The sequence below is a fragment of the Cynocephalus volans genome, chromosome 2, assembly GCF_027409185.1.
Source record: "Cynocephalus volans isolate mCynVol1 chromosome 2, mCynVol1.pri, whole genome shotgun sequence".
In the NCBI taxonomy this organism is placed as follows: domain Eukaryota; kingdom Metazoa; phylum Chordata; class Mammalia; order Dermoptera; family Cynocephalidae; genus Cynocephalus; species Cynocephalus volans.
In genome coordinates this window covers 142,012,877-142,036,158 of record NC_084461.1, presented here as the reverse complement: position 1 = coordinate 142,036,158, position 23,282 = coordinate 142,012,877, and the positions used below count along the sequence as shown (strand labels likewise).

At 44.4% G+C, this 23,282-nt stretch overlaps 1 protein-coding gene across 1 annotated transcript; it reads left to right on the top strand.

Moving 5' to 3' along the window:
- Window positions 1-3,483: 3,483 nt before the first annotated feature.
- C1QTNF2 (C1q and TNF related 2) lies at window positions 3,484-22,784 on the top strand. The gene is made up of 3 exons (XM_063087857.1): window positions 3,484-3,559; window positions 18,588-18,840; window positions 22,167-22,784. Exons 2-3 carry the CDS (start codon window positions 18,597-18,599, stop codon window positions 22,778-22,780), a joined length of 858 nt encoding a protein of 285 aa, XP_062943927.1. The 5' UTR covers window positions 3,484-3,559; window positions 18,588-18,596; the 3' UTR covers window positions 22,781-22,784.
- The last annotated feature ends 498 nt before the right edge of the window (window positions 22,785-23,282 follow it).

Here is a 23,282-nt window from a genome sequence, read left to right as displayed (position 1 = left end):
CTATTCGGGGTCTTTTGTTGTTCCATATAAACATTAGGATTGCTTTTTCTCTTTTTGTGAAGAATGTCATTGTTATTTTGATGGGGCCTGCATTGAATCTGTAGATTGCTTTGGGAAATATGGACATTTTCACAATGTTAATTCTTCTAGTCCAGAAGCAAGGAACGTCTTTCCATCCTTTTGTGTCTATTTTTTTCTGTGTGTGGAGTTTTTTTGTGACTATTATAAATGGGCTTGCTTCCTTGATTTCTTTTTCTGCTAATTCGTTGTTGGAGTATAAAAATGCTACCAATTTTTATGTGTTGATTTTGTATCCTGCAACTTTACTAAAGTCATTTATCAACTCTAAGAGTTTTTTGGTAGAGATTTTGGGCTATTCTATATATAGGATCATGTCTGCAAACAGGGACAATTTGACTTCATTTTTTCCAATCTGGATGCCCTTTATTTCTTTGTCTTGCCTGATTGCTCTGGCTAGTACTTCCAGTATTGTGTTAAATAGGAGTGGTGAGAGTGGGCATCCTTGTCTCATTCCCATTCTCAAGGGAAAAGCTTTCAACTTTTCCCAATTCAGGATGATATTGGCAGAAGGTTTGTCATATATGGCTTTTATTGTGTTGAGATACTTTCCTTCTGTACCTAATTTGCTGAAAGTCTTTATCATAAAGGGGTGTTGAATTTTCTCAAATGCTTATTCTGCATCTATTGAGATAATCATATGGTTTTTTCCTTTATTTTATTGATGTGGTGTATCACATCTATTGATTTGTGTACGTTGAACCATTCTTGCATCTCTGGATGAATCCCATTTGATCATGGTGTATAATTTTTTTGATATGTTGCTGTATTCTGTTTGCTAATATTTTATTGAGGATTTTTGCATCTATTTTCATCAAGGGTATTTGCCTGTAATTTTCTTTTTTTGTTGAGTCTTTGTCTGGCTTTGGTATCAGGGTGATACTGGCCTCACAGAATGAATCAGGGAGAATGGCCTCTGTTTCAATTTTTGGAATAGTTTGAAGAGAATTGGTATTAATTCCCCTTTAAATGTTTGGTAGAATTCAGCAGTAAAGCCATCTGGTCCTGTGCTTTACTTTGTTGGAAGACTTCTGATTACTGCTTCAGTCTCTTTGCTTGTTATCGGTCTATTCAGGTTTTCTATTTCTTCTTGGTTTAGTCTTGGTAGTTTGTATGTGTCCAGAAATTTATCCATTTGCCTCTTAGACTATTCCCATTCAGAAGTTCATCTCCTTGTCCCCATGCTCATAATAAGTAATAAATGTTTGTGGACTGTATTAAAAGTGACTGAATGTAGCTTGTAGACTAAAGTGTCTGTAGCCTGAAACAGGCTAAGGAGAGGAAGTTCTGAGTCCCATTCTAGCTTGAGGCAGTTCCTGCAGCTTTTGGAACTGCCATTTAACAAGTATTTTGGATTGCCTGCTATGTGAAGCCATTATCACTGTAAGAACCCATAGGACAAGGCCTCAAGGACTCTGCTAGGCTTCAGGAGACGTAGGTTCCAGGTTTCCTTCAATAGCTGGAAAAACATCTGCCCCCATTCAGTCAGTAAATGTTTATTAAATGCTTCCCAGGTGCCAAGGATTGCACCACTGCCTTTTTCTATACTTTTCATTAACCATTTCCTTACCGACAAGAGCATGCCAGTGATATCAACCTCTGTCACAGTGGAGCCACATGGGTAACACACAGAGATTCCTTCTCTACCCTAGGAGGGGGCTTTCCTGAGCCCTTCAGACTCTGAATGGCATCTAGGCATTGTAAGTAGGGTTTCGTCATCTTTTCCATTCTGACACATCTTGGGAACAAACCAAGGTACCCAGAAGGGGTGGTAGATGGAGATCTCCTTTCCAGCCATCTGTGTATCAACACTTGAAAGTCTACTTCACATGTTATTTTTCATTCATGTTTAGAGCTCACATCAGGGCTCACCTGAAACATCACCTTCCCAGGCCTTTCCCTGACCACCCAGTTTTATACTCAAAGTTTTTCTCTTTTCTCGTTTTAATACTCATTACACTTGTACCACTTGTGTCATCCCCACTAGACTCTAAGTTCCATGAGGGCAGTTACCAAGCCTGTTTGGTTTCCCTCTGTATCCCCAGCACCTAGCTTAGGGACTGACACATAATAGATGCTTATTAAATATTTGTTGAATGAATGTTTCTTGAGCCCATTAACTTTCATCTTACAATTATATTTATGTAATATTAGTAAATAATTCTCTACATAGTTTGGTGGCTTACCAAACACCTTTATGGGTGAGTGTCCTAACTTTGGAGGAGAAGACAGTACAGGTAATGTAATTATTTTTCTACCCACTTTTCAGAAAATAAAACACCAACTACGAAGTTAACTGACTTTGCTAAGGCAGTGGAAACAGCATTAGAATTCAAATGCATATCTGCATTAAAATTCTGACTGTAAACCTTGTGTCACATACCAGCTGTTAACCAGATGAGATGGCAGCCAAGTGAAATACTGGTAGCTAGTGGAAGAAAGCAGTGGAATGAACAGGGAGAAGCAAAAGCCAAGCCTTCACTGATTTTTCTTTCCTCCAGTGTCTGCTTGCTCTACCTGCCCCGAGAGCTGAGGCCCTCCAGCAGTCCCATAGCTTTCTTAATGACTTGAGTCTGAACCAGAGAATTAGTGAGATCAGCAAAGCCTGACCTTCTGGGGAGGAGAGAGCTGAGGGCTGGGACACAGAGGCACCTGTCTACACTAGTATGTGTGTGCACACTCACATCTGGATAAAATCCACACCAAAGCATGCCTACATATCAAAACAGACAGAATGACAAACTGCACACTTATAGGTGCTACACAGATGTTATGCACATATACACCAATGTGTTTATGCACACTCATACACACATTTAAACATGCACCCAATACACAGATATCTAGCTACTCTCGTGTATACCCAGCAAATGAAGTACACTCCAGTTACACCTCAAGCTTCAATCTTCAACATATGCATGCATGTGTACATACATGGGCCCTGATTCACGTTTGAACGCATACACTTATACAGACACACAACTAACTTGTGTATATACGACTCATAATCACCATCAAGTACATGTACGTTCAGTACACAGGCAAATGCAATCTTGTTATAAGCTGTCGGGCCCACACGCACTCTCTGATCCTCAGTGAGAACACTCAAGTGTGCGCACATAGGTCTTTTGAGACACATGTATACGTACCCACACCCTTGCAAACGCAAGGGTAACAAGCACTCTCATGCACGAATCCTTCAAATACTCTGACAAGCACCACGCACACACAGACGCATCGACACACACAAGTTGTCACCAGCGCTGGAACTTTATTCCAATCCGATGCGGAAAACAGCGCCGCGCTGCGGTCCAGCCCACGTGACCGGGAGGAAGGCGCTCCCGCCCATGACGGGATGGGAAAACTATGCCTGGGGCCGGCGCCGGGCCGCAGCTGCCGGGGAGGCAGGAACGCGGAGCACTACCGAGAGCTTCCTCGCTCCGGACGCCCTGGACGTGGCCCTTGGCCGGCTGCAGCGAGGGTGAGTGTCCTGCAAAAGTGCTGGCGGGCGAGCGGGTACGGGAGGATAGGAGGTGCCGGGGTGGGGGGCGCGGGATGCGGAAGGCGGAGGGTACTACGATCTTCCCCTAGCTGCGGGGCCGAGCTGCCCCCGCGTTCCTCGCTCTCGAACTCTGCCTTATGAATTATAACATGAATTAACATTTCCTGAGTGCTTACTGTGTGTCCGGCTCTGTGCTCAGTGGTTTACTTGTAATGGCAGTAAGCGCTCTACCATTTATTGCGCGCTTACGTTGTGCCGAGCCCTGCCAGCTCTTGACTTGCGCTCTTTCGTTTTCATGACAACAGGTAATCCCCCAGTCTAGAAAAGAGGAACCAGGCTCAGGGACATTAACGATTTGCTCAGGGTTGCACAGCTAGTAACTGATGGTAAAAGACATTTGAACCCTTCTGAGTCCAGTACAATCATATTAATATTTACTGAGTGCATTATCTCATTTACTCTTCACAACTTGCTTTAATTAAGTATATTATGCAGATGGGCAAACAGCTCAAAAGATAACAAACAAGGAGCACAGATTTACTCCCAACTCTTCACTACTCTTTATTTTCCCTCCTCCACCGAACTGCCTGTTGCCAAACCTCTTCTTAATGTGCTTTGTTCTTATTCTCCATCCCCACTGCCACTGCCCCCATTCCAGGACCTTATCTCTCCAGCTGAACTATTGCAACGGCCGGCCGCTAGTGGTCTCCAGCCCAGATCTCTTCCCTAACACTGAGTCCTTTGCAAACTTCAGTGTGACCCTCCTCTGCTCTTTGACTACAGAACTATCCTACTTGGAACCCTTCAAGGATCCCTTCCTTAGGCTGGCCATTTCCCAGACACCCCATGTTTCTGCCACGGTGAACCAGCAGCAATAGCAATGACAAGTCCTGTATAGATTAACCCAAGGCTGATGCTTAGTTAGCATTGTTAAAAGTCAGTCTTCTCATCTCCCCATTTCTGCCCTCCCTTCTGCACCATTCTGCCATTCTGCTCTAATTTATTATGTTATCTGGTAATTATATCCATTGCTCCTGCTTTCAACTGCCAGCTCCTTGGACCCTCCACACTTTCAGAACATCACTGGTGCCCTTCATTCTAATACATCAAGGGCACTGCGGAGATGTGTTAGAAACATATCTTTCTTCCCAAATATCTGACTTCTCCCCGTCTTCTAGCAGGCTCACCACCCTTGGCAGTCTTCCAAGCCTTAAACCTTAGGGTTACCTTTTGTTTTAAATGTTATACAATTAATGATGCTCATCGTAAGAAATTTAGTCAGTTCAAAAAGGTGGATAGTGAAGAGTAAAAGCCTGTATACCTCTTCCCAATTCTTAGAGTAAGCCCTTTAACAAGATTTCATGTCCTTTCATAAATTTCCCATACACATGGATATATACTTCTCTGTATGTTTATGTGCCTGTCCTTTTTTAACTCAGTGTATATCACCCATGTTTACATATCTGCATATACAGACCTACTTTGTTCTTATAATGGTGTCATAGTGTGTCATTGTATGGATGGATTGAGATTTTTTTCACCATAAATCTGAGATCATCTTTGAACTACTCTGTCTCCATCATATTCAGCAAGTTCCCTGAGAAGTGACTTCTTTCTCCCTAAATCTCCCCATTCTTTCCTACCTTGCTACTTCTTCTCTCATCCTGACCCTGCTGATTGGTCATTCTGTCCTAGTCTCAGTCGCTGATTCTCTCTACTCCCGATGGTGTTCATTGTGGGGTAACACAGTTCCTCTCCCCACTAAGAGCTCCCCACACTCCTTCCTCCAGATCAAAGGCCTGCCAACCTTACTTTGCCTTCATGTGATGAACTCCTGCATAAATCAGATTTCTGTTAATCAAGTTCTACTCTAGGTTTACTTTTGAAAGGAATTCTACGCCAGTATTTTTTCAAGCAAATAATACTGAACTTGCTCACTTCAGTAAATGGCTTATTTCTGTAACACACATACACACGCACACACATATCACTGCCCTGTTAGTAACTCCCCTGTTAGAAGAAGGGCCATGGCAGAGGGACATGAGCTCTGGGCCCGCAGGGTTCCATCACAGCTTTAACCTAGGAAAAAATGATTTTTCAGTTTTCTGGGCTCTGTTGTCTCTTCTGCCAAGTGGAGATGACATTAACAGACTCTTAGAACTGTGGGGAGAATTAAAGGAGATAGGAACATCAAAGCTTTGAAATGAGAACACACGACATGCATGGTGGATCATTACTCTTCCAAACTCAGATGCTAACAGAGACTGTGCACAATATATACATGAATGGGATGCATGGCTTTTGGGAGTAGTGAAGACTGTGGACACTGAAGGATGCAGACCCTGTGTCTTAGTCAGCTTGGGCCACCTTAACAAATACCACAGACTGGGGGTTGAAGCAACAGACATTTATTTTTCACAATTCTGGAGGTGGAATTCCATGATCAAAGTGTTGGCAGGTTTGGTTTCTTTTTTTTTTTTTTTTTTTTGGCAATCAAAATTTTATTTATTTGTTTATTTATTTTTAAATTTTATTTTATTTTGTCAATATACAATGTGGTTGATTATTGTGGCCCATTACCAAAACATCCCTCCTTCCTCCCTCTCTGCCCTCCCTCCCAACAACCTCATATCTGTTCACTTGTCAAGGAATCCCTTTAAGGGATTTGTTATCAACTTCAAGGAATTGTAATTGTTGTGTCTTCTTCCCTCCCTCCCAGTTTATTTGTATATTTATTTATTTATTTTTAGCTCCCATAAATAAGTGAGAACATGCAATATTTCTCTTTCTGTGCCTGACTTGTTTCACTTAATATAATTCTCTCTCGGTCCATCCATGTTGTTACAAATGGCAGCATTTCATTCTTTTTTATAGCAGAGTGGTATTCTGTTGTGTAGATATACCACATTTTCCGTATCCACTCATCTGATGATGGACATTTGGGCTGGTTCCAACTCTTAGCTATTGTAAATAGTGCTGCAATGAACATTGGAGAACAGGTATACCTTCGACTTGATGATTTCCATTCCTCTGGGTATATTCCCAGCAGTGGGATAGCTGGGTCATATGGTAGATCTATCTGCAATTGTTTGAGGAAACTCCATACTGTTTTCCATAGAGGCTGCACCATTTTGCAGTCCCACCAACAATGTATGAGAGTTCCTTTGTCTCCGCAACCTTGCCAGCATTTATCATTCACAGTCTTGGATATTAGCCATCCTAACTGGGGTGAGATGGTATCTCAGTGTGGTTTTCATTTGCATTTCTCAAATGCTGAGTGATGTTGAGGTTTCTTCTAAGGCCTCTGTCTTTGGCTTGTAGATTGCCATCTTCTTGCTGTGTCTTCACATGGTTGTTCCTCTGTGTGTGTCTGTGTCCTAATCTCCTCTTCTTATAAGGACACCGGTCATATTGGATTAGGGCCTACCCAAATGACTCATTTTACCTTAATTACCTTTGTAAAGGTTCTGTCTCCAAATACAATCCCATTCTGGGGGTTAAAAGTTCAACATATGAATTTTGAGAAGACACAATTCAACACATAACACTCTGTCTTAAGGGGCAGCCAATTGGTGACCTGCCAGAATGCAGGCTCAGCCTTGCCAGATCTTCCAGGTCCCAGCTGGAAATTTTGATCTTAACATAAAATCTCCCAAGTTTTGTACTGGCAACAATTTCAAATTAAAAAACAAAAACAAAAAGCACAGTGTAATTTGTGGTCTGCATAAGGCCATTGATAAACCAGTTGATCACCTCTTGTCTAGACTAATTTCCTCAGTGGCAGGGCTGTGTTCTATAGCTTTCTAGTCCCTCTCAGCCATTTCTTGCACATTAGAATCTTAACAAAGAGCTCATCATTGAATGACTAAGCTCTAATTATACAACCTTGTTTAAAGTAGGGTACACCTATAGAAATCCTGCACATTTGCATTAATGCTGTGCTATAAAATATCATAAGCTGTTGTAACTGTCTTCATCACCATTTATGCCAAAGCTCACAATTGTTCAACTCCTCACAGGCTTAATGTTATCACCATTTTACAGATGAGGAAACAGCAGACCCAGGTCTGCTTGTTTATCCACATGTGTGGAGCAACCTTCTTTCATTGTATCATCTCTCTCTTTGTTCTCACAAATGATTGTTATATCAGAATAACACTACTGTTACTTGAGTGTTTACTGTGGGCTGTTTGCTGCATTATCTCATTTAATATTCACAGTAACTCTGTAAGGGAGATGCAAGCAAATCACTCAAGGGAAACATTCCTGAAAACCTCAAATAATTCAAAACTGGTGTAATTCAAAAATCACCTGAAAAATGACAGGTATTTCTGATTACCTGTTAGAATAGTACTGTTATGTTATGCGATAGCATAAACACAGTTTACATTTACAATCACACTGCTTTTCAAGGTTCTTGACAAACTTTTAATTTGGCAATTTGGGGTTATTTCAGATTTCACACATAAAGTAAAACAATAAATATTTTTACATCATATTTCAAATTCAAATGATTCAAATAAGGTCATACAGTATTTTTTCCCATTTTACAGACAAGGAAACTGAGGTCCAGAGAGGTTAAATAACTTGCCCGTGACCAAATAGCTAGAAAATGACTCTTAACCATCTCTGAACCACCAGACCAGCTCTATTTCTCTAAGGTGAGATCTGTATTAGATCTTTAGGGTTACTCCAAATGCCCAGCAGGGCCCAACCAGAAGTGAATCCATGGAAGCCCTTGGGCTTACCCAGAGAAGTCAAGGAAAACTGAGCCTTTTCTCTCCTACTCCTTCAAAGTTCAGAATTTATTCCTATCCCTCACTTCCTGGATCTTCAAGTATGGTCCCTTCTATACCATTCCAAGGGATCATTTCACCCCCAAATTTTCTTCTCCTGCTACTTTCCTGGTCCTGGATGCTCCTTGGGGAGCATGTTATAAAGGAAAAGGGGTGAGGCTTGCTTTCTGTCCAGTCACACAAGTGTGCCAGGCTGGACCCTCAGTATAACCAGATAGTTATTGTGCTCCGAGATAGTGATAAGGCTCACAGAGTGCCCTGTGGGAGCAGCAAGCATATCTGTTCACCTCCACATTCCCAGTGTCTGGCCTCAGAGATAATAATATAAGTGACATTATTTTGGGGGTATCCATGTGCCAAGCCCTGGTACCAAGCACATACACACATGATATCCTTTTTGGCCCATGTTGCTTGATGAGGTGGGCACTATCCCACTGATTTGCTTATGTCTATATTATGGAGCATGAACATACATGCCAGGTGGCTCAGAGATATTGGTCCAAGGCAGCACCCATGTCCTTCCCTCAGAACAGAAACAGTAGGGCAGGAGGAAAGGTCAGCCTCCCCAGGATGCTCTTTTGGTAGCAACTGATGAAAACACAACTCTAACTAACTTAAGTGAAAATAGGAATTTATTAGAAAACACAGAGGAAATGCTACAAGACTCATGGTGAGACGTCCGGACTGTTTCTTGTTAGTTCAACTGCAGTTGGTGACAATTATAATTTAACCAAAGTCTTCACTTTTGTATCACATTTGACTCTCAACATCTGTTATCTTGTTTGATTTTCAGAAAGCCAAGAAATAAAATTATAGTAGATAATGCTTTTATACCTCTTGACATGTGACAGGCCTTATCCTAGGAACATTAAATCTCATAACAACCTTCTAAGGTAGGTTCTATTTTTATCACCCCCATTTTGGGGAGGAGGCGGCTGAGGGAGGAAACTTGTAAAAGGTCCTACTGTGCACTTGAATTATGGCCAGTCTTGACTGAGATGTACTGCAAGTGTGAAATACATCACTGGGTAGCACAGACTTAGTACTAATTAAAGAATGTAAAGTGTCTCAATAATTTTTACATTGGTTACATATTGAAATGATGGTATTTGGAATAAATTGGGCTAAATAACATAAATAAAATTAATTTCACCTGCTTCTTTTTACCTTTTTGATATGGCAGTGAGATCATGTAAAATGACATGTGTCTGGTATGATTTTCCTGTTGGGCTTAAACACGTTCTGCCACTACTCTGGTCTGCCACGTGGAGGCTGGCCCTCAGGAGACGCTGGATGCGGGAGTCTGAACACCCTCAGGCCTCCTTCCCTTCTTCTCACGTCTCATACAGCAGTTGCATTCTTCTCTGTCACTTCAGTACTTGGTCTCCACATGGCTGGAAAACAGCCATAGGCAGGTGTGAAGGTTGATGGCTTTGTCTTCAGCTGCCCCAGAGCCTGACTGCTGCCCTCCTTGTGCAGAGGAGGCAGCTAGGGCTCAGCCCAGGTCCCAGAGGGGTGGGCTGCACTGCCCACCACATTATACACCATGTTTGTTGATTTGTAAGAGCTTGGGGTATAAATATCAGAAGATAGAATTCTGTAGTTCTAATATCCAAGCTGACTTCCTTTGTGCTTTCAGGAATGTTTGCTGAGACAAGGCCCGCGAGATCCTGGCTTCTGAGACCTCGTGAGGTCATGATTTGTCCTTGGACGGCTTTTTCTAGGCTGAGCCAGAAATGGGGGAAGAGAAATGAGGGGAAGCAGATCAGATATTTTCTGGGGCTTCCTAGCAAGTCGGCCCCATGACTTTTAATGCTATATATTTAGACTTTTCAAGCTGGAGAGTTTCCAATGGGCATTGATCTTGAGATCCCACAAAAGGGACATTTCTCCAGCACTATGTAAGGAACTGCAGCCAGCTCCTCTCTCCTCCAATGGATCTCTTCTGCTTTTCAGAGAAGCTGGAGAAGGCTGTTTCCAATTTGCTTCCTGGAATTCGGGGAGGGTGTGGGGATTTTTCATTATAGAATTCTCACTCCAACCAAAGTAGATTTTTAGTGAGCTTCATCTGCAAGCAAGCTCTGTCACATTCCATGCACCAGCCTCATCCGTTTTAACTCCAAACAGGGAGAACTGCCCTGCTGGGTCAGATTCAAGTGTCCTCCTCTACCCAGGACTAGGCCTCCCCCTGAAACACCCCAGGGCTTCCTAGCGGGAGCTCAGGACTGCAGTCCCTTAGTTCAACTGCAGTTGGTGGCAGTGACAATTTTAAACAATGTTTCCACTTCTGAATTATGTTTTGCTTTCACATCCCTTATCTTATTTGATTCTCAGAACAACCGTGTAAGACAGAGGGGCAAGTGTTATATCCATTTTATGAGTGAGGAAATGGAGGCCCAGATAAAATGAAATGATTTTTCAAGTCACATGACTAGTAAGTTACAAAACTAGGACTGAGACCTGGGTCTTCTGATTCAAAGACCAATCATCACACTGGGCTTTCCTTAGTAGCCAAGTCTGGCTTTGTCATCCACACATTTACCGAAATCCTTGTGATCCTGGTAGTATTAATTATAAGAGTGACCATTTCATTCAAGACTTTTTAATAATTATGTGTTGAATGCTTACTGTATGCAGGCACCATGCTAGATTCTGGTGATGCAACAGAGAGCAACGGCAAGGCCCCCACTTTCCTGGACCTTCCATTCCTGGAGGAAGACAGTTAACAAGTCAAGAAACAAATACATAATCACAAATTGGGCTGACAAAAGAAGAACAGGGTGGTATAAGAGCATGAGCTGGGTGGGCAGGATGCTTTAGATCATGTGATCAGGGCAGGCCTCTGAGACATTAGATCTGAGACTTGAGGGATGAGGCAGGCGGCTGAGGGCTTCTGAGGAGAAGGTTAGGAGTAGGGGGCATTTTAGGCAGAGTTCTCTCCAACTGTGGAGCATTTACGGTGTCAAACACTGAGCTATAAGCTTCAGATGCATTATCCCATTCCTCACACTTCCACTGGATAGCTGAGGAAACCAAGTGGCTGGGTTTTTCATGGCTTTTAACCATTGAGTTAAACGCCACCGCTACCTGTCAGTGTGTCATAACCTAATAACCAACAGGTCAAATTTATTTGAGCATAATTTATATCTTCCAGTCTCTGGGGGGAGATTGTTTGGCACCCAGGCTTAGCAGCATTGCTCAAGGCCCAGACAAGTGTTCCTGGAGTTTCTACTGACAGACCACATTCAGGAAGAATCCATGAGAGACCAATGTCCACACTTCTGGCCCTTCTCACATCACAGTCTGGGCAGAGGGCCCTTAGAAATGAACCAAGGGCTATGTCCTGTGGGCCAGGGGCAAAAGAGAGCAAGAGGAAGGCTCTTCCCTGACAGTGGACTTCAGGCTGCTGCACTTTAGCTCCTAAGGTTTTCCTAGAATGTGTATGTTTATGAATCATTAGCTACTTAATTGAGAGATGAGAAGCCCGGAGACTGGGCTAATTCAAACCAGACCTAAGAACTCATCCAAGTTTAGTAGTTCATGATTCCATTTCTGGGATTTAATCAGCTAACAATTTTTTCCCCTTCAGCAGGAAGACTATAATGAAGCCTTCCCTATTCAACCCGCTCCTTTCCACCTCCAGAAAAGACAATTTAGGAACTAAGGTAGTTTTAAAAGATGAGGAAGGACTAATGCATACTTTTTTTCTTTATTCTTTTTCTTTTTGGGGGGGGGGTCAATTGAACAACTAGTTATGGAGCATCTACTATCTGTAATGTATTCTGCAAGCCCACCCTCCTGACACAAGGGGTTGAGATAGAAAGAACCAGCCCCTACTCTAGTAGGTGAGAAGGAAGAAGGGATTAGACCTGGTTTGGATTAGAAAAACTGAAGGAAGAAGGAGAACTCATCTGAATCAGGGGGATTCAGTGCCCTTTTGTATTAGGCCACTGCCTTATATTCTCTTCACTGTGGATTTTCTTGAGGGCAAACACTTATTACTTAAGCAAATATTTCTTGAACAACCTGCTGTGTGTGAGGAGGTTTGAAGTCAGGTGGTCAGCTGGGGCCCCTGTTCTTATGGGGGGACACATGGGAGAGGCAACCAAACACAGTGAATTCCGGCAAGTTGTTGTAAGGGCAAGGAAAGAAACGAGTTGGCATCAAAAGGGAGGGAAGCCTGAGAGGGATGTCAGGGAAGGCCTGGAGGAAGTGACATTGAAGCTGAAACACATGGATAAAGAACCTGCAAGCCAAGAGGGCAGAGATGCCAGGTCACAGGCAGAGGGGCTGGTGCCTTGAGGCAGAATGGAGCTTGGCCCCAAGGAGGCCCCAGTGGCTGGACAGGACAGGATGAGTCAAAGGAGAGAGGAGGAGCTGAGGTTGGGGCCAAGGCAGGGGCCAGGTCATTTAAGGCCTTGTGGGCCACATCAGGAGTTCCAATGTTTGCTATTTGTAGCCAGCAGCTACTGGAGGGTCTTAGGGAGTGATGTGGCTGATTTAGATTTTTAAACAATCCTCTGACTGCAGCATGGGGTGGGAGTGGGGGGGTGGCGGTGAAACAAGTCTAGAAGAGGCTGTTGCAGTGACCATGCAAGGGCTGAGCTGATGACCCTGAACACCCTGACCTTTTGGCTCAGTCCCTGGGAATGCCCCCATTAACAATCCATAGGGGCTTGTGGTGGGGAGTCAGGGCCCAGGAGGCTGCCCCCTACCCCCTATCACCTTAGCTAAGCCAGGTATGGGCCTCTCAAAGGACAGGAGGTTTTCCTCCTCATCAATTTACTCAAGAATCCTGAGAGGAAAAGCATCAATTTTACATTTTCAAAGTCATTGGGAGGTAGGGAGGGAGAGAAAGAGAAAGTGTGTGTGTGTAAAATTGTAAAATAAAATACAAGATATAAAAGACGTTTCTCTATTGCTATGTGTGGCTTTGGCATATGCTTCAAGGTTTCTTCTGTATTTTGGGATATTTGGAAAGAAAAATCTAAGAAATGCTGACATAATGGAAAGCATTTGGGTACCAGGGCAGCCAGATTCAAATTCAAATATAACTTCTCCCACTAACTAGTTGTGTAAACATGAGCAAATTGGCCTCTCTGAGTTTCAGTGACCTCTTATATAAAACAGGGAAAAAATGACAGGGGAAGGGAACTAGGTTGAGTGGACCAAGCACAGTCTTCAGAGACACTCAGACACAGGTTTGGATGCTGCTCCTTTCCTCCCTGATTGTATGACTTTGGCTAAATCACTGCACTTCTTGGAGCCCCTGTTTTTTCCTCTGAAAAATGTTATAATACATATTCTGCTTTCATAGGGTTTATTGTAACTTTGAATAAAACAATGCAGGTAAAGAGCTTCACACAGTGCCTGGAACACAGGTTTATAATAAAGTCAGCTTGCCTCTGTCTCGGTTTCCCTATCTGTAACTGAAGGAATTGAATTAGAGGATCCCTGGAGACCATTACCAAGCTTGTGATTCTAAATTTTATTTAAAAGGTCCTGGAAGAGTTAACTTGTCTAGATTCCATGGGGCCTTGGCTCCCCTCTAAGCATACTGCCCCCAGGTCTGTTCTTGCCCTGGTGTGGAGAGTAGGATAAGGGTGGGGCACAGGCGGGAGCAGGGCTATTTGGAGACTTGTTTTTCTCAGAGGTCCCCTGGAGACTCTCCTTTCACTCTAGGTTTAGAATCAAAATCTAGTCTCCCTCCCTGTATTTCCAAAACAGTTCTTGGTTCTAGCTGGCTGCTGGGACTCTTTGGGGGCCGCAGGAATCTCCGGGCTCCTCCCTGTGTGTCCCAGAGCCCCCCCTCCTACACCCAGGCACTGGGGCGTGCCTCGAGCCAGCTGTCACTGAGAGAAGTCCCCTCTTTCAGGGCAAATGCAGCTGGAGTGCAACCCCTCCTCCCTCTTGTGTGGCATGAGTGGCTGGGCGTGGAGAGAGAGGAGTCATAAACTGTGACAGATGGTTTCCCTCTGTCTCTTTCTCTCTCTCTCATCCAGCCACTTCTTTCCTGCCTGTCTTCATCTAGCTGTTCACAGGATTCTCATCTGCCTCAAAGACTCACCCTCACCCACTTCTTTCCTCTCTTTAGTGCAAGATGTTTGTAGATTGCAGCTTTCCAAAAGATTTCAATCCTCCTTTGAAAATTCAGTTTCTATTCTGGGGGACCCAGATGTGCTGCTGCTTACAAGGAAAGCCAACCAGCCTTCCAAGTCTCTCATCAAGTAGACAGGAAAAAGAGATAGCAACTTGTAGGGCCTTGGGTGTATCAAGGTCACAGTTTTCCAGAAGCACCTATCATTCATGTAACATTTCCACACTGCCTTATCTGCCTACCGCCTCTACTGTTATTTGTGCAACCTATGTTGAGCAAGTGACACCAGAAATATAATAAGACTACAACTTTATTTTTGCCCCATTATGTCCTGTTATAATTTAGTCAGTGAGGGGAGCTCCCCGCTCCTCTCCACTCCTAGGTAATCCTGCTTCAGTCTGCATTCAAGGTGAGACTTCCTCCTGCTCCCCCAGCGAAGGTGTATGTGAGCTGCCAGAGACATCTACTCCCTTTCTTAGCTCACCTCTTTCCAGATTGAAGGGAGAAGGGGTAAGGGGACAGGAGGAGGGTTCCTACATGTTTTTTGACTGGGACAGGATAGACTGCTCTGCATCTCTGGGTCTGGCAGCCTCTTTTGTGGGGGACTTTTGCCAGCTCTTTAGGGTTCCCATATCGGGCCCTGTAACTATAATGCCCATGAAGCAAGCAGTGCACATTTTCCTTTCAATGGCACGTCCAGGCCTCTCCCTCAGCTTCTGGTTTTCTGGTATCCACCACGCATGGTTATGATTACTAGGGCACCTCCCTTTCCATAAGGATCCCTTTAGCCCAGGCCAACTCCTACTGTGGGATGTCTTTCTTGCACCTGCCATCTACCACGGGAGGGAGAGAAGGGAGCCAGTCCCCTTCCCACAGAGCAGCAGCGTGCTGGCTCTCTTTCTCCTTCCATCTAAGTGTCTGGCCAGTCTCTCACCTTCTAGCTTTCTCCTCCAGGCCTCAGACGCATGTCTATACTCCCCCCTCCCAATGACATGGGTCACATTTTTAAATTCTTGATCTGACAGGAGTGCCAAGAATCATGGAATGGTCTCTAAAACTGTTCCCTTGTCACTTCTGCACTTTGGCCTGACCCTCAGTTTGGCAGGCAGCATCTCGTGTGTCTTGGTGCCCAGATGGCAATTCCGGTTTTAACAGCCTCTTATACTCACCCACTAAGTCCTTCTTTTGCCACCTCTCCAGAGGACTAGACACCCAAAGCTAATGTGTACCTCTGCTTACTCCTCTTTCTATACACAGGCCTTCCTTGCCCCTTGTCTCAGGGCCCTGGCTCCATGTTCCTGTGTGTGGATTGCCACAGTCTCCGTGTATGTCTGTGGGGCCTGCCCAAGGTTCTTGAAAAATGGCTCACACTATGTGTGGTATGACTTCCACATCTGTGACCCTGTGCCTTCAGGTCAGGAGCAGTTCGGAGCACAAAGGGCAGTTCCTCAGGGACCTGGGAAGCACTCCTGGTGGAACACGCACCTCCACAGGGCAGAGCATCCCCTTCACTGCACAGTTCCCACCAACGCAAAGGTCTTTCCTCACAGGTCACCTTCACAGTGAGGTCATCGCTGGCTCCCAGTGAAAAACATAAACTCCCTGTTCAAGGTTTCAATCCCCCTTCCTTTCCTTCTTTACATACATCTACATACTAAATATTTTACTTACTTATGTTTATTGTCTTTCTTCCCCTGAAAACGTAAATTCCAAGAGGTACTTTTGACTTCATGCTTTACTGCTGTATTCTCAAAGAACAATGCCTGGCACTTGGTAGACACTCAATAAATACTTGTTGAATAAGTGATCTACTGAGGAAAAAGAGAAAAATAGTGAGTATACCCTGCTACAAATGAGCTTGCTCTTTCACAGAAAGGAATATTAGAAAGGGGTGCAGAGACATTAATGATACACTGTCACTACATGGAGACTTTTCCTTGGCTTAATCAGGATTGAAGAAATTAAAATGAAAGTACAGTTGGCCCTCTGTCTCCAAGGGTTCCACATCTGTGTATATGGAAGGCCATTTTATTTGGGGACTTGAGCATCTGCAGATTGTGGTACCCTAGTGGTGGGAGCAGGGGTGGGAGCTGGAGCCAATCTCCCATGGATACCGAGGGACAACTGTAACTTTGTTAATATTTGATGTAATGTTATTTAAAGCAGTATCTGATACTGACTAAATCATCTCTACCTGGCCAGTGGCATCATGAATTCTCTAGATAAATGTCTCTATGAAATTTATCTAGAGAGGCTCTCTGAAGTCTGGAAAAGGAAAGTGGCTTGCCCAAAGTCACACCGCTGGTGAGCATCAGAGATAGGACTACAATAGGCCCCCTAAGTCCCAGGCAGCACTGTGCTGTGGCCTCCCCTCCTCTTCCCAGTAGGAGATGCCTGGTATTGTGTCCTCTTCATCTGTTTCTGGGATTAAAGATCCTGGAGGGGGCCGGAAGGAGAGGTAGTTCAGCCTGTTTCCAGGGGCAGCAGCCAGAGGCAGCCCAAAAGCTTGGATAGGCTCCAAGGGTGAGGGGCAAAGCAGGGTCTGAAGGGATGGGAAGTTGAGGGCCCAGGAAGGAAATATGAACTCCAAGGGCCAATGCCTGAGCAATGTCCCTGCCCTGCTGCCAGCACCACAGCTGTCGAGGCACCCCCTAATGCTTGAAGGCTCTGATTAAGTAGCTGAAGGCTGTGTGGAAACAGTGAAGTCATACGGCCAGCCGCCAAAAAAAGTGAAGGCAACAATGCTTCATATCTGGAAAGAGAAGGCAGATTGGAGGCTGAAAGGCTCAGCATCAGAGCTTTAAGAGACCTTAGCGACCATCTAGTCTAGAGGTTCTCAAAGTGGGGTCCCCAGACCACTATGAGCAGCATCTCTTGGGAACATTAGAAATACATGTTACCCAGCCCACTCCAGAACTAATGAATCAGAAACTTTGGGGAGGGAGCCCAACAGTCTTTTTTTTTAATAAGCCCTGGAAGTGAGTCTCATGCCTACTCAAGGTTGGGAACCACTGCTCTAGTCCAACTCCTCATTGTCCAGATGGGGAACTGAGGTTCTGAGAGGGGAAAGTTCTTCCCTAAGGTCACAAAGCAAGTTACTACTTTAGAGCTCTTCCCTGTGTCAGGAAGTCATGACTGGAGTGTTCCCCCTCCTGCTTTCATTCTTGGCAGAGAGGCTGTTAATTGCAAAGCAACAGGGCCAATATGTTGAGGGATCTTTGGCAAGTTGCTTATTTCTGCTCTGGGCCTCAGTTTGTGCATCTGCACAGTGCAGCGTGGGGAATAGATAATGTCTGAGTGCATCACACACTGATCTCTGGTGAGACAGTGCTATTGTTGCCATCAGCCTTAAGGACACAGTCTAGCCTGGGGCAGGAGGGGATAGGCTCTGGATCTGGGTGGCCTGGTTCAAATCCCAGCCTACCTGCTAATTGCATGACTTAGACACATTGCTCAATTCTCAGAGCCTCCATTTTCTTACCTCTGTATATCCTATAAGTGTGTTGTGAGGATCAAGTGGTGTATGGAAAACTCTTAGCACATCGTGTCTGATGCACAGGAAGCACTTGGAAGAGAAGCTGTTGCCATGGCTACTAGTGTTGCTCAGGTGATGGTTCACCTTCACTCAGTAACTGAATCCTCACCTCTCTTGCCTACAGCCCCGAGTCCCCCATGAGATGCAGCTAGTTGCAAATTACCACCTACAGTTCAAAGTATTTCTGCCCTTGTAACTTTCAATTCCTGTCACATATTTGAATGGAACCGTGGATCATTTCTCTTCATCCACAGCTCCTCCCAGTCGTCAGTCCCTGGGTCGTAAGTCCTTCCTCCGCTTCAGCCACTCCAGAGGATGATGGTCTGATGATGAGTGCCTCACCCCCAAGACCCCTCCAAAGTGTTTTCTGGGTACATGACCCAGCTCATCCAAATATATCCTCAAGATATGATGACACTCAATCCAGCTATTTGTATATGATGCAGGAAAGGGCAAGAGACAGAAGTGCAATTGAGCCTATCCCAGCCACCACCTCTTCCTCCTCTGCATCCCTCTGACCCGCCCCCAGGTCAGCTCAGTGGCCACACTCACCTGCCACAGCTCCCTTGCCTCCCACAGGTGACCACCATGATCCCCTGGGTGCTCTTGGCCTGTGCCCTCCCCTGTGCTGCTGACCCGCTGCTTGGCGCCTTCGCTCGCAGGGACCCCCAGAAGGGCTCCCCTCAACTCATCTGCAGCCTGCCTGGCCCCCAGGGCCCACCCGGCCCCCCAGGGGCCCCAGGACCCTCAGGAATGGTGGGAAGAATGGGCTTTCCTGGCAAAGATGGCCAGGATGGCCAGGACGGGGACCGGGGAGACAGCGGAGAGGACGGTAAGCGGCCAGCGCCTGCCCCTCCTGTTCCCACCTGGGCAAGACAGCATCTCGCACAGAGGGGGTTTGTGAAGTTACTAAAGTTAGTATTAATTCCTTTCATTATAGATCAAATTAAGTTCTCTTTATAAACAGAGCAGTGTACTCTCAAAGGAACAGTGGGTCCTGTGTTCCTGCCCCTGCTGTAGTTTTGATTTGTTAAGTGACTTTGGGCAAGTCTCCTGAAATATTATTCAGAACTCTTTTGGTTGCAAGTGACAGTAACCCAATTTATAGCCCCAAGTGGAATTTATTGGCTCATGAAACTGTTAAGTCCAAGAATTGAGCTTCGGGAATTGCTAGGTCCAGGAGCTCAAATATCATTGTTGGGGCTCTGCTTCTCTGTGTGTGTTGGATTTATCCTCACAAAGGCTAGAAGTTCTGAAATGGCAGTGTAGGTGGACCCAAACCTACATCCTCATGGCTTGATCCACAGAGCAAATCTCAAGATGACTGGTTCTCCTTGGTCACATGTATATTCTGGACTAATCCCTTTGACATTCCTTATATCTCTGAACTTTCACCCCAGAAACCAAGTACTTTTCAGCGTCAGCAGCATCTCCAAGTATACATTTTAAGCAGTAGAGAAATATAATTGTTTTTATTTGTATGGCATTTTAACATTGACAAAGCACTTTTGACTGTGTTGCTCATCTGACCATCATACCATCCCATAAAGGAAGTATTCTTATTATCCCCATGTTGCTGATGAGGAAATTGAGTCAGAGTGATTGAGTTGAGAACAGCATGTCATAACTGCAAGAATTTGAACTTTGGAAACAAACCTGGACACTAATTTTGGCAAATGATTTAACCTCTCTCCAAACCTCAGTTTCCTCAACTCTAAAATAGGGGTAAATAATAGCACCTACCTCTCAGGGTGGTGATGAAGAGGAAATAAAATCATGGGCAAAGCAACAGTCTGCGAGTAGCATACAGTAAATGTTAGTCACCTCCTGATTGACTTGCTGAGCTCATCTAATAGGCTGATAGCAGACTCCAAATCCAGGCCTTTTCCTATCACACCAAACTAACCATCCAAATGTACTTCCTTCCCAGAAGGAAGTGTACAAATAATGATAATAACTGTACAAATAATGATAATAGCTTTGACCTGAGGTCTTACAGTGTGCCAAGCACTGGATGTTATGGTATTGATTCTCTGACCACAGTGGTAGATTCCTGTCTGCTTATGTGCTTCAAGCAGGGCCAGCTAGAGTTTTCCCTGAGATTTGCCTTATGGATCCTGTAGGAAAGTCTCTGCTGTTGACTTTTTCCCCTTGATCAAGAGCTGTGAGAATGTAGGCTTGGGGCTGCATTAGGCCATCTCTCCTGCCATGCCTTGAGTGTCTGCTGGGAATTAAGCCAGCAGACCAAATAAGTAGTGTGAGAGATGGAGAGTCCTGATACGTGTAACCCAGATAAAGCCGGGTCACCCAGGGACCAGATAACATCCAGCCACCCTCCCACCACCACACACACAGATCCATCTCCAGAATTGTCTTGAAAGGTAAAGTCAGCTTCTCCTGGAGTATCCCAAAAAGGTAATCAAGGAAGCACACCATATAATACATGGTAGAACTTCCTGGTAAGCTTTCTTATCTATATTCCCCCGAAAAACTCCAGTCCAAAATGATTCTATCTCTACCCTTCCTCTTCTCTCAACTCGTCCCACCTTTTGTTTATTTTCAAGAAACAGCTTTGTGACCTTTCTTAGTTTTATTTTTCCCCATTCTTTTTGTTTACTTTTAATTACACAAGTAATATACAAGTACAGTCTCATGGTGATATATTCAAACTATAAAACAATACAAACAATGTGGATAAGCTCCATAATTACTAGCCCTTCTTGTCCTCCCCTCATCCTTCAGAGGTAACCACTATTAATTGATTAGGTGTATATTCTTCCTGGCCTTTTTCTATGTATTTACATGTGTATAATAATACCAAGCATTGCCAGGCACTTAACATAAGCAATCTTTTCCAGCAAATTAGATGTTCAGTGAGCAAATGCTATTTGGAAATCTATTTCCCAATTATTTAAAATAGAAAACATTTAAATGCATTACAGGTTAACCGAAAACTATAAAACACAATGAAATGCTTACATCTGTACATATAAGAAACAAAGTACCTTGTTAGGATGTAAAATGCCTAAAACATTACTTCTTTGATCATCCAGTTCATATGATTGTACAGTTGCCTGTATCTCAATGATGCTAGGATGCTTGTTAGCACCAGCAGCCTTCAGAAACAGGCCCTTTGATGGACATTCCACATGCTTTTCAAGACATCTGCCCCTAATTCTGCCATGCTATCAGTTGTACCAATTGTACAGTTGTACTCAGATGTAACTCAAATCTGTGTCCATATGTTTTGTTTAAAATGTTGAATTGAGGGCACATAAATATAAATATCTCCTGTATAATCATTGGTCCAAAATGTTATTGAGAGAAATGTACATTTTTTGAAATATGAGTATTAAAAACCAAGAGGCATTCCACAGGAAAACGTTACTGGGGAAAAGTGTTCTGCAGGATATCCCAGTTAGTATTTAGTGAGTGTTTTCAGTAGGCCAGGCAGTCTTTTATGCACTTAGATGGGTATAGAAATATTTAGCACTGTGGTTTCCTTTTAACGTAAAAAGGTTCTGCCACCTGCTGTTTCCTCCTTATAGTATATTTTAGAAAAGGATTTGTGTAGTGTATGTAAATCTACCTCAGTTTTTAAATTTCTGTGTAGAATTCCACTGTATGGATGAACCATAATTTTCCAATCATTTCTCTTTGGGTAGGCATTTAGTTGTTCCTATTTTTGCTTTCATAATCAATGCTGCAATAAAACCCTTGTACATGTGGGCAGGGCTCTTGTGCAATAGGCAGGGATCTTACTAAGATCAATGTTTTGAAGTCACAAGGCTTCTTCCAGTTCTATTCTCAACCCATTACCAACACAGCCTATTGAAGGATTGATCTGGCAGAAAAACTAGACTCTTCCTTAGACAGCAGGAAAAGGAAAGGGTATGAATTGTTAAAAGTTATTCTTTTTGCCCCAGTCCACAATGATTCTGGAATGTAAGCATCACCATTCCCATTTTCCAGATAAGAGTGGGAGAAGTGCCCCAGGTTATACCATGAGGATTTGCACCCATTTTTATGTGACTCCAAAGCCTTCTTGTTCTTTCCATTATCCAAGGGCTGCCGCTCCAAGGATGGAAAGCCAAGGCCCACAGCCTCTGCCTAGGCCTCTGAGGGCTCCTCCATAACACCAGCTGCTCTGTCTTCCAGGTCCACCTGGCCGAACAGGTAACCAGGGAAAGCCAGGACCAAAGGGCAAAGCCGGGGCCATTGGGCGGGCTGGCCCTCGCGGCCCCAAGGGGGTCAGTGGCACCCCCGGGAAGCATGGCACACCAGGCAAGAAGGGGCCCAAGGGCAAGAAGGGGGAGCCGGGCCTCCCAGGCCCCTGCAGCTGTGGCAGCAGCCGTGCCAAGTCAGCCTTCTCAGTGGCAGTGACCAAGAGCTACCCACGGGAGCGGCTGCCCATCAAGTTTGACAAGATTCTGATGAATGAGGGTGGTCACTATAATGCATCCAGCGGCAAGTTTGTCTGTGGTGTGCCAGGGATCTACTATTTCACCTATGACATCACGCTGGCCAACAAGCACCTGGCCATCGGCCTAGTGCATAATGGCCAGTACCGCATCCGGACCTTCGACGCCAACACGGGCAACCATGATGTGGCCTCGGGCTCCACCATCCTGGCTCTCAAGCAGGGTGATGAGGTCTGGCTACAGATCTTCTACTCAGAGCAAAATGGGCTCTTCTATGACCCTTACTGGACCGATAGCCTCTTCACAGGCTTCCTCATCTATGCCGACCAGGATGACCCCAATGAGGTGTAGACAGGCCGGTCTTGGGCCTCCGGGCAGGAAACAAACTTCTGGACTTGTGCTTATAGAGCGAGACCTCTAAATTCTCCACTGGGGGCTGGGGGTCTCGGGATCTTCTAGCCTCAGGCTGACCTCCTCTGCCTCTTTTTTTTTTCCCTCATCATTAAATCCAAGCTTTTTTATTCATCCATCCATTTGCTCACTAATTTTTTGATATCTACTGGGTAACAGGGGTGGTGCTACACTCTGGGAGATACAGCAGTGAACAAGAGACACAGAGTCCCTGACCTCATGGGGCTTACATTGTAGTGGGGATAAAATTTAGAAATAAACAAACAAGTAATATAATTATTGTGTCAGGATGGAAATGAACATGCCATGGTTGAGAGAAATAGGAATAACAGGAGACAGAGAAGAGGATGAATTTTTTTTTTAGATTTCATCTTTTTAGGTTTACTTACATACAGTAAGAGCATAAATCTTAAATAAACAACTCAATGAGTTTTTTCTTATG

Bases quoted from the DNA above. Each gene is read 5' to 3' on its own strand.
- C1QTNF2 (XM_063087857.1), top strand. From the start codon at position 18,597: ATGATCCCCTGGGTGCTCTTGGCCTGTGCCCTCCCCTGTGCTGCTGAC. The intron at 18,841-22,166 runs GTAAGCGGCCAG...TCTGTCTTCCAG, and splicing joins GGGAGACAGCGGAGAGGACG to GTCCACCTGGCCGAACAGGT.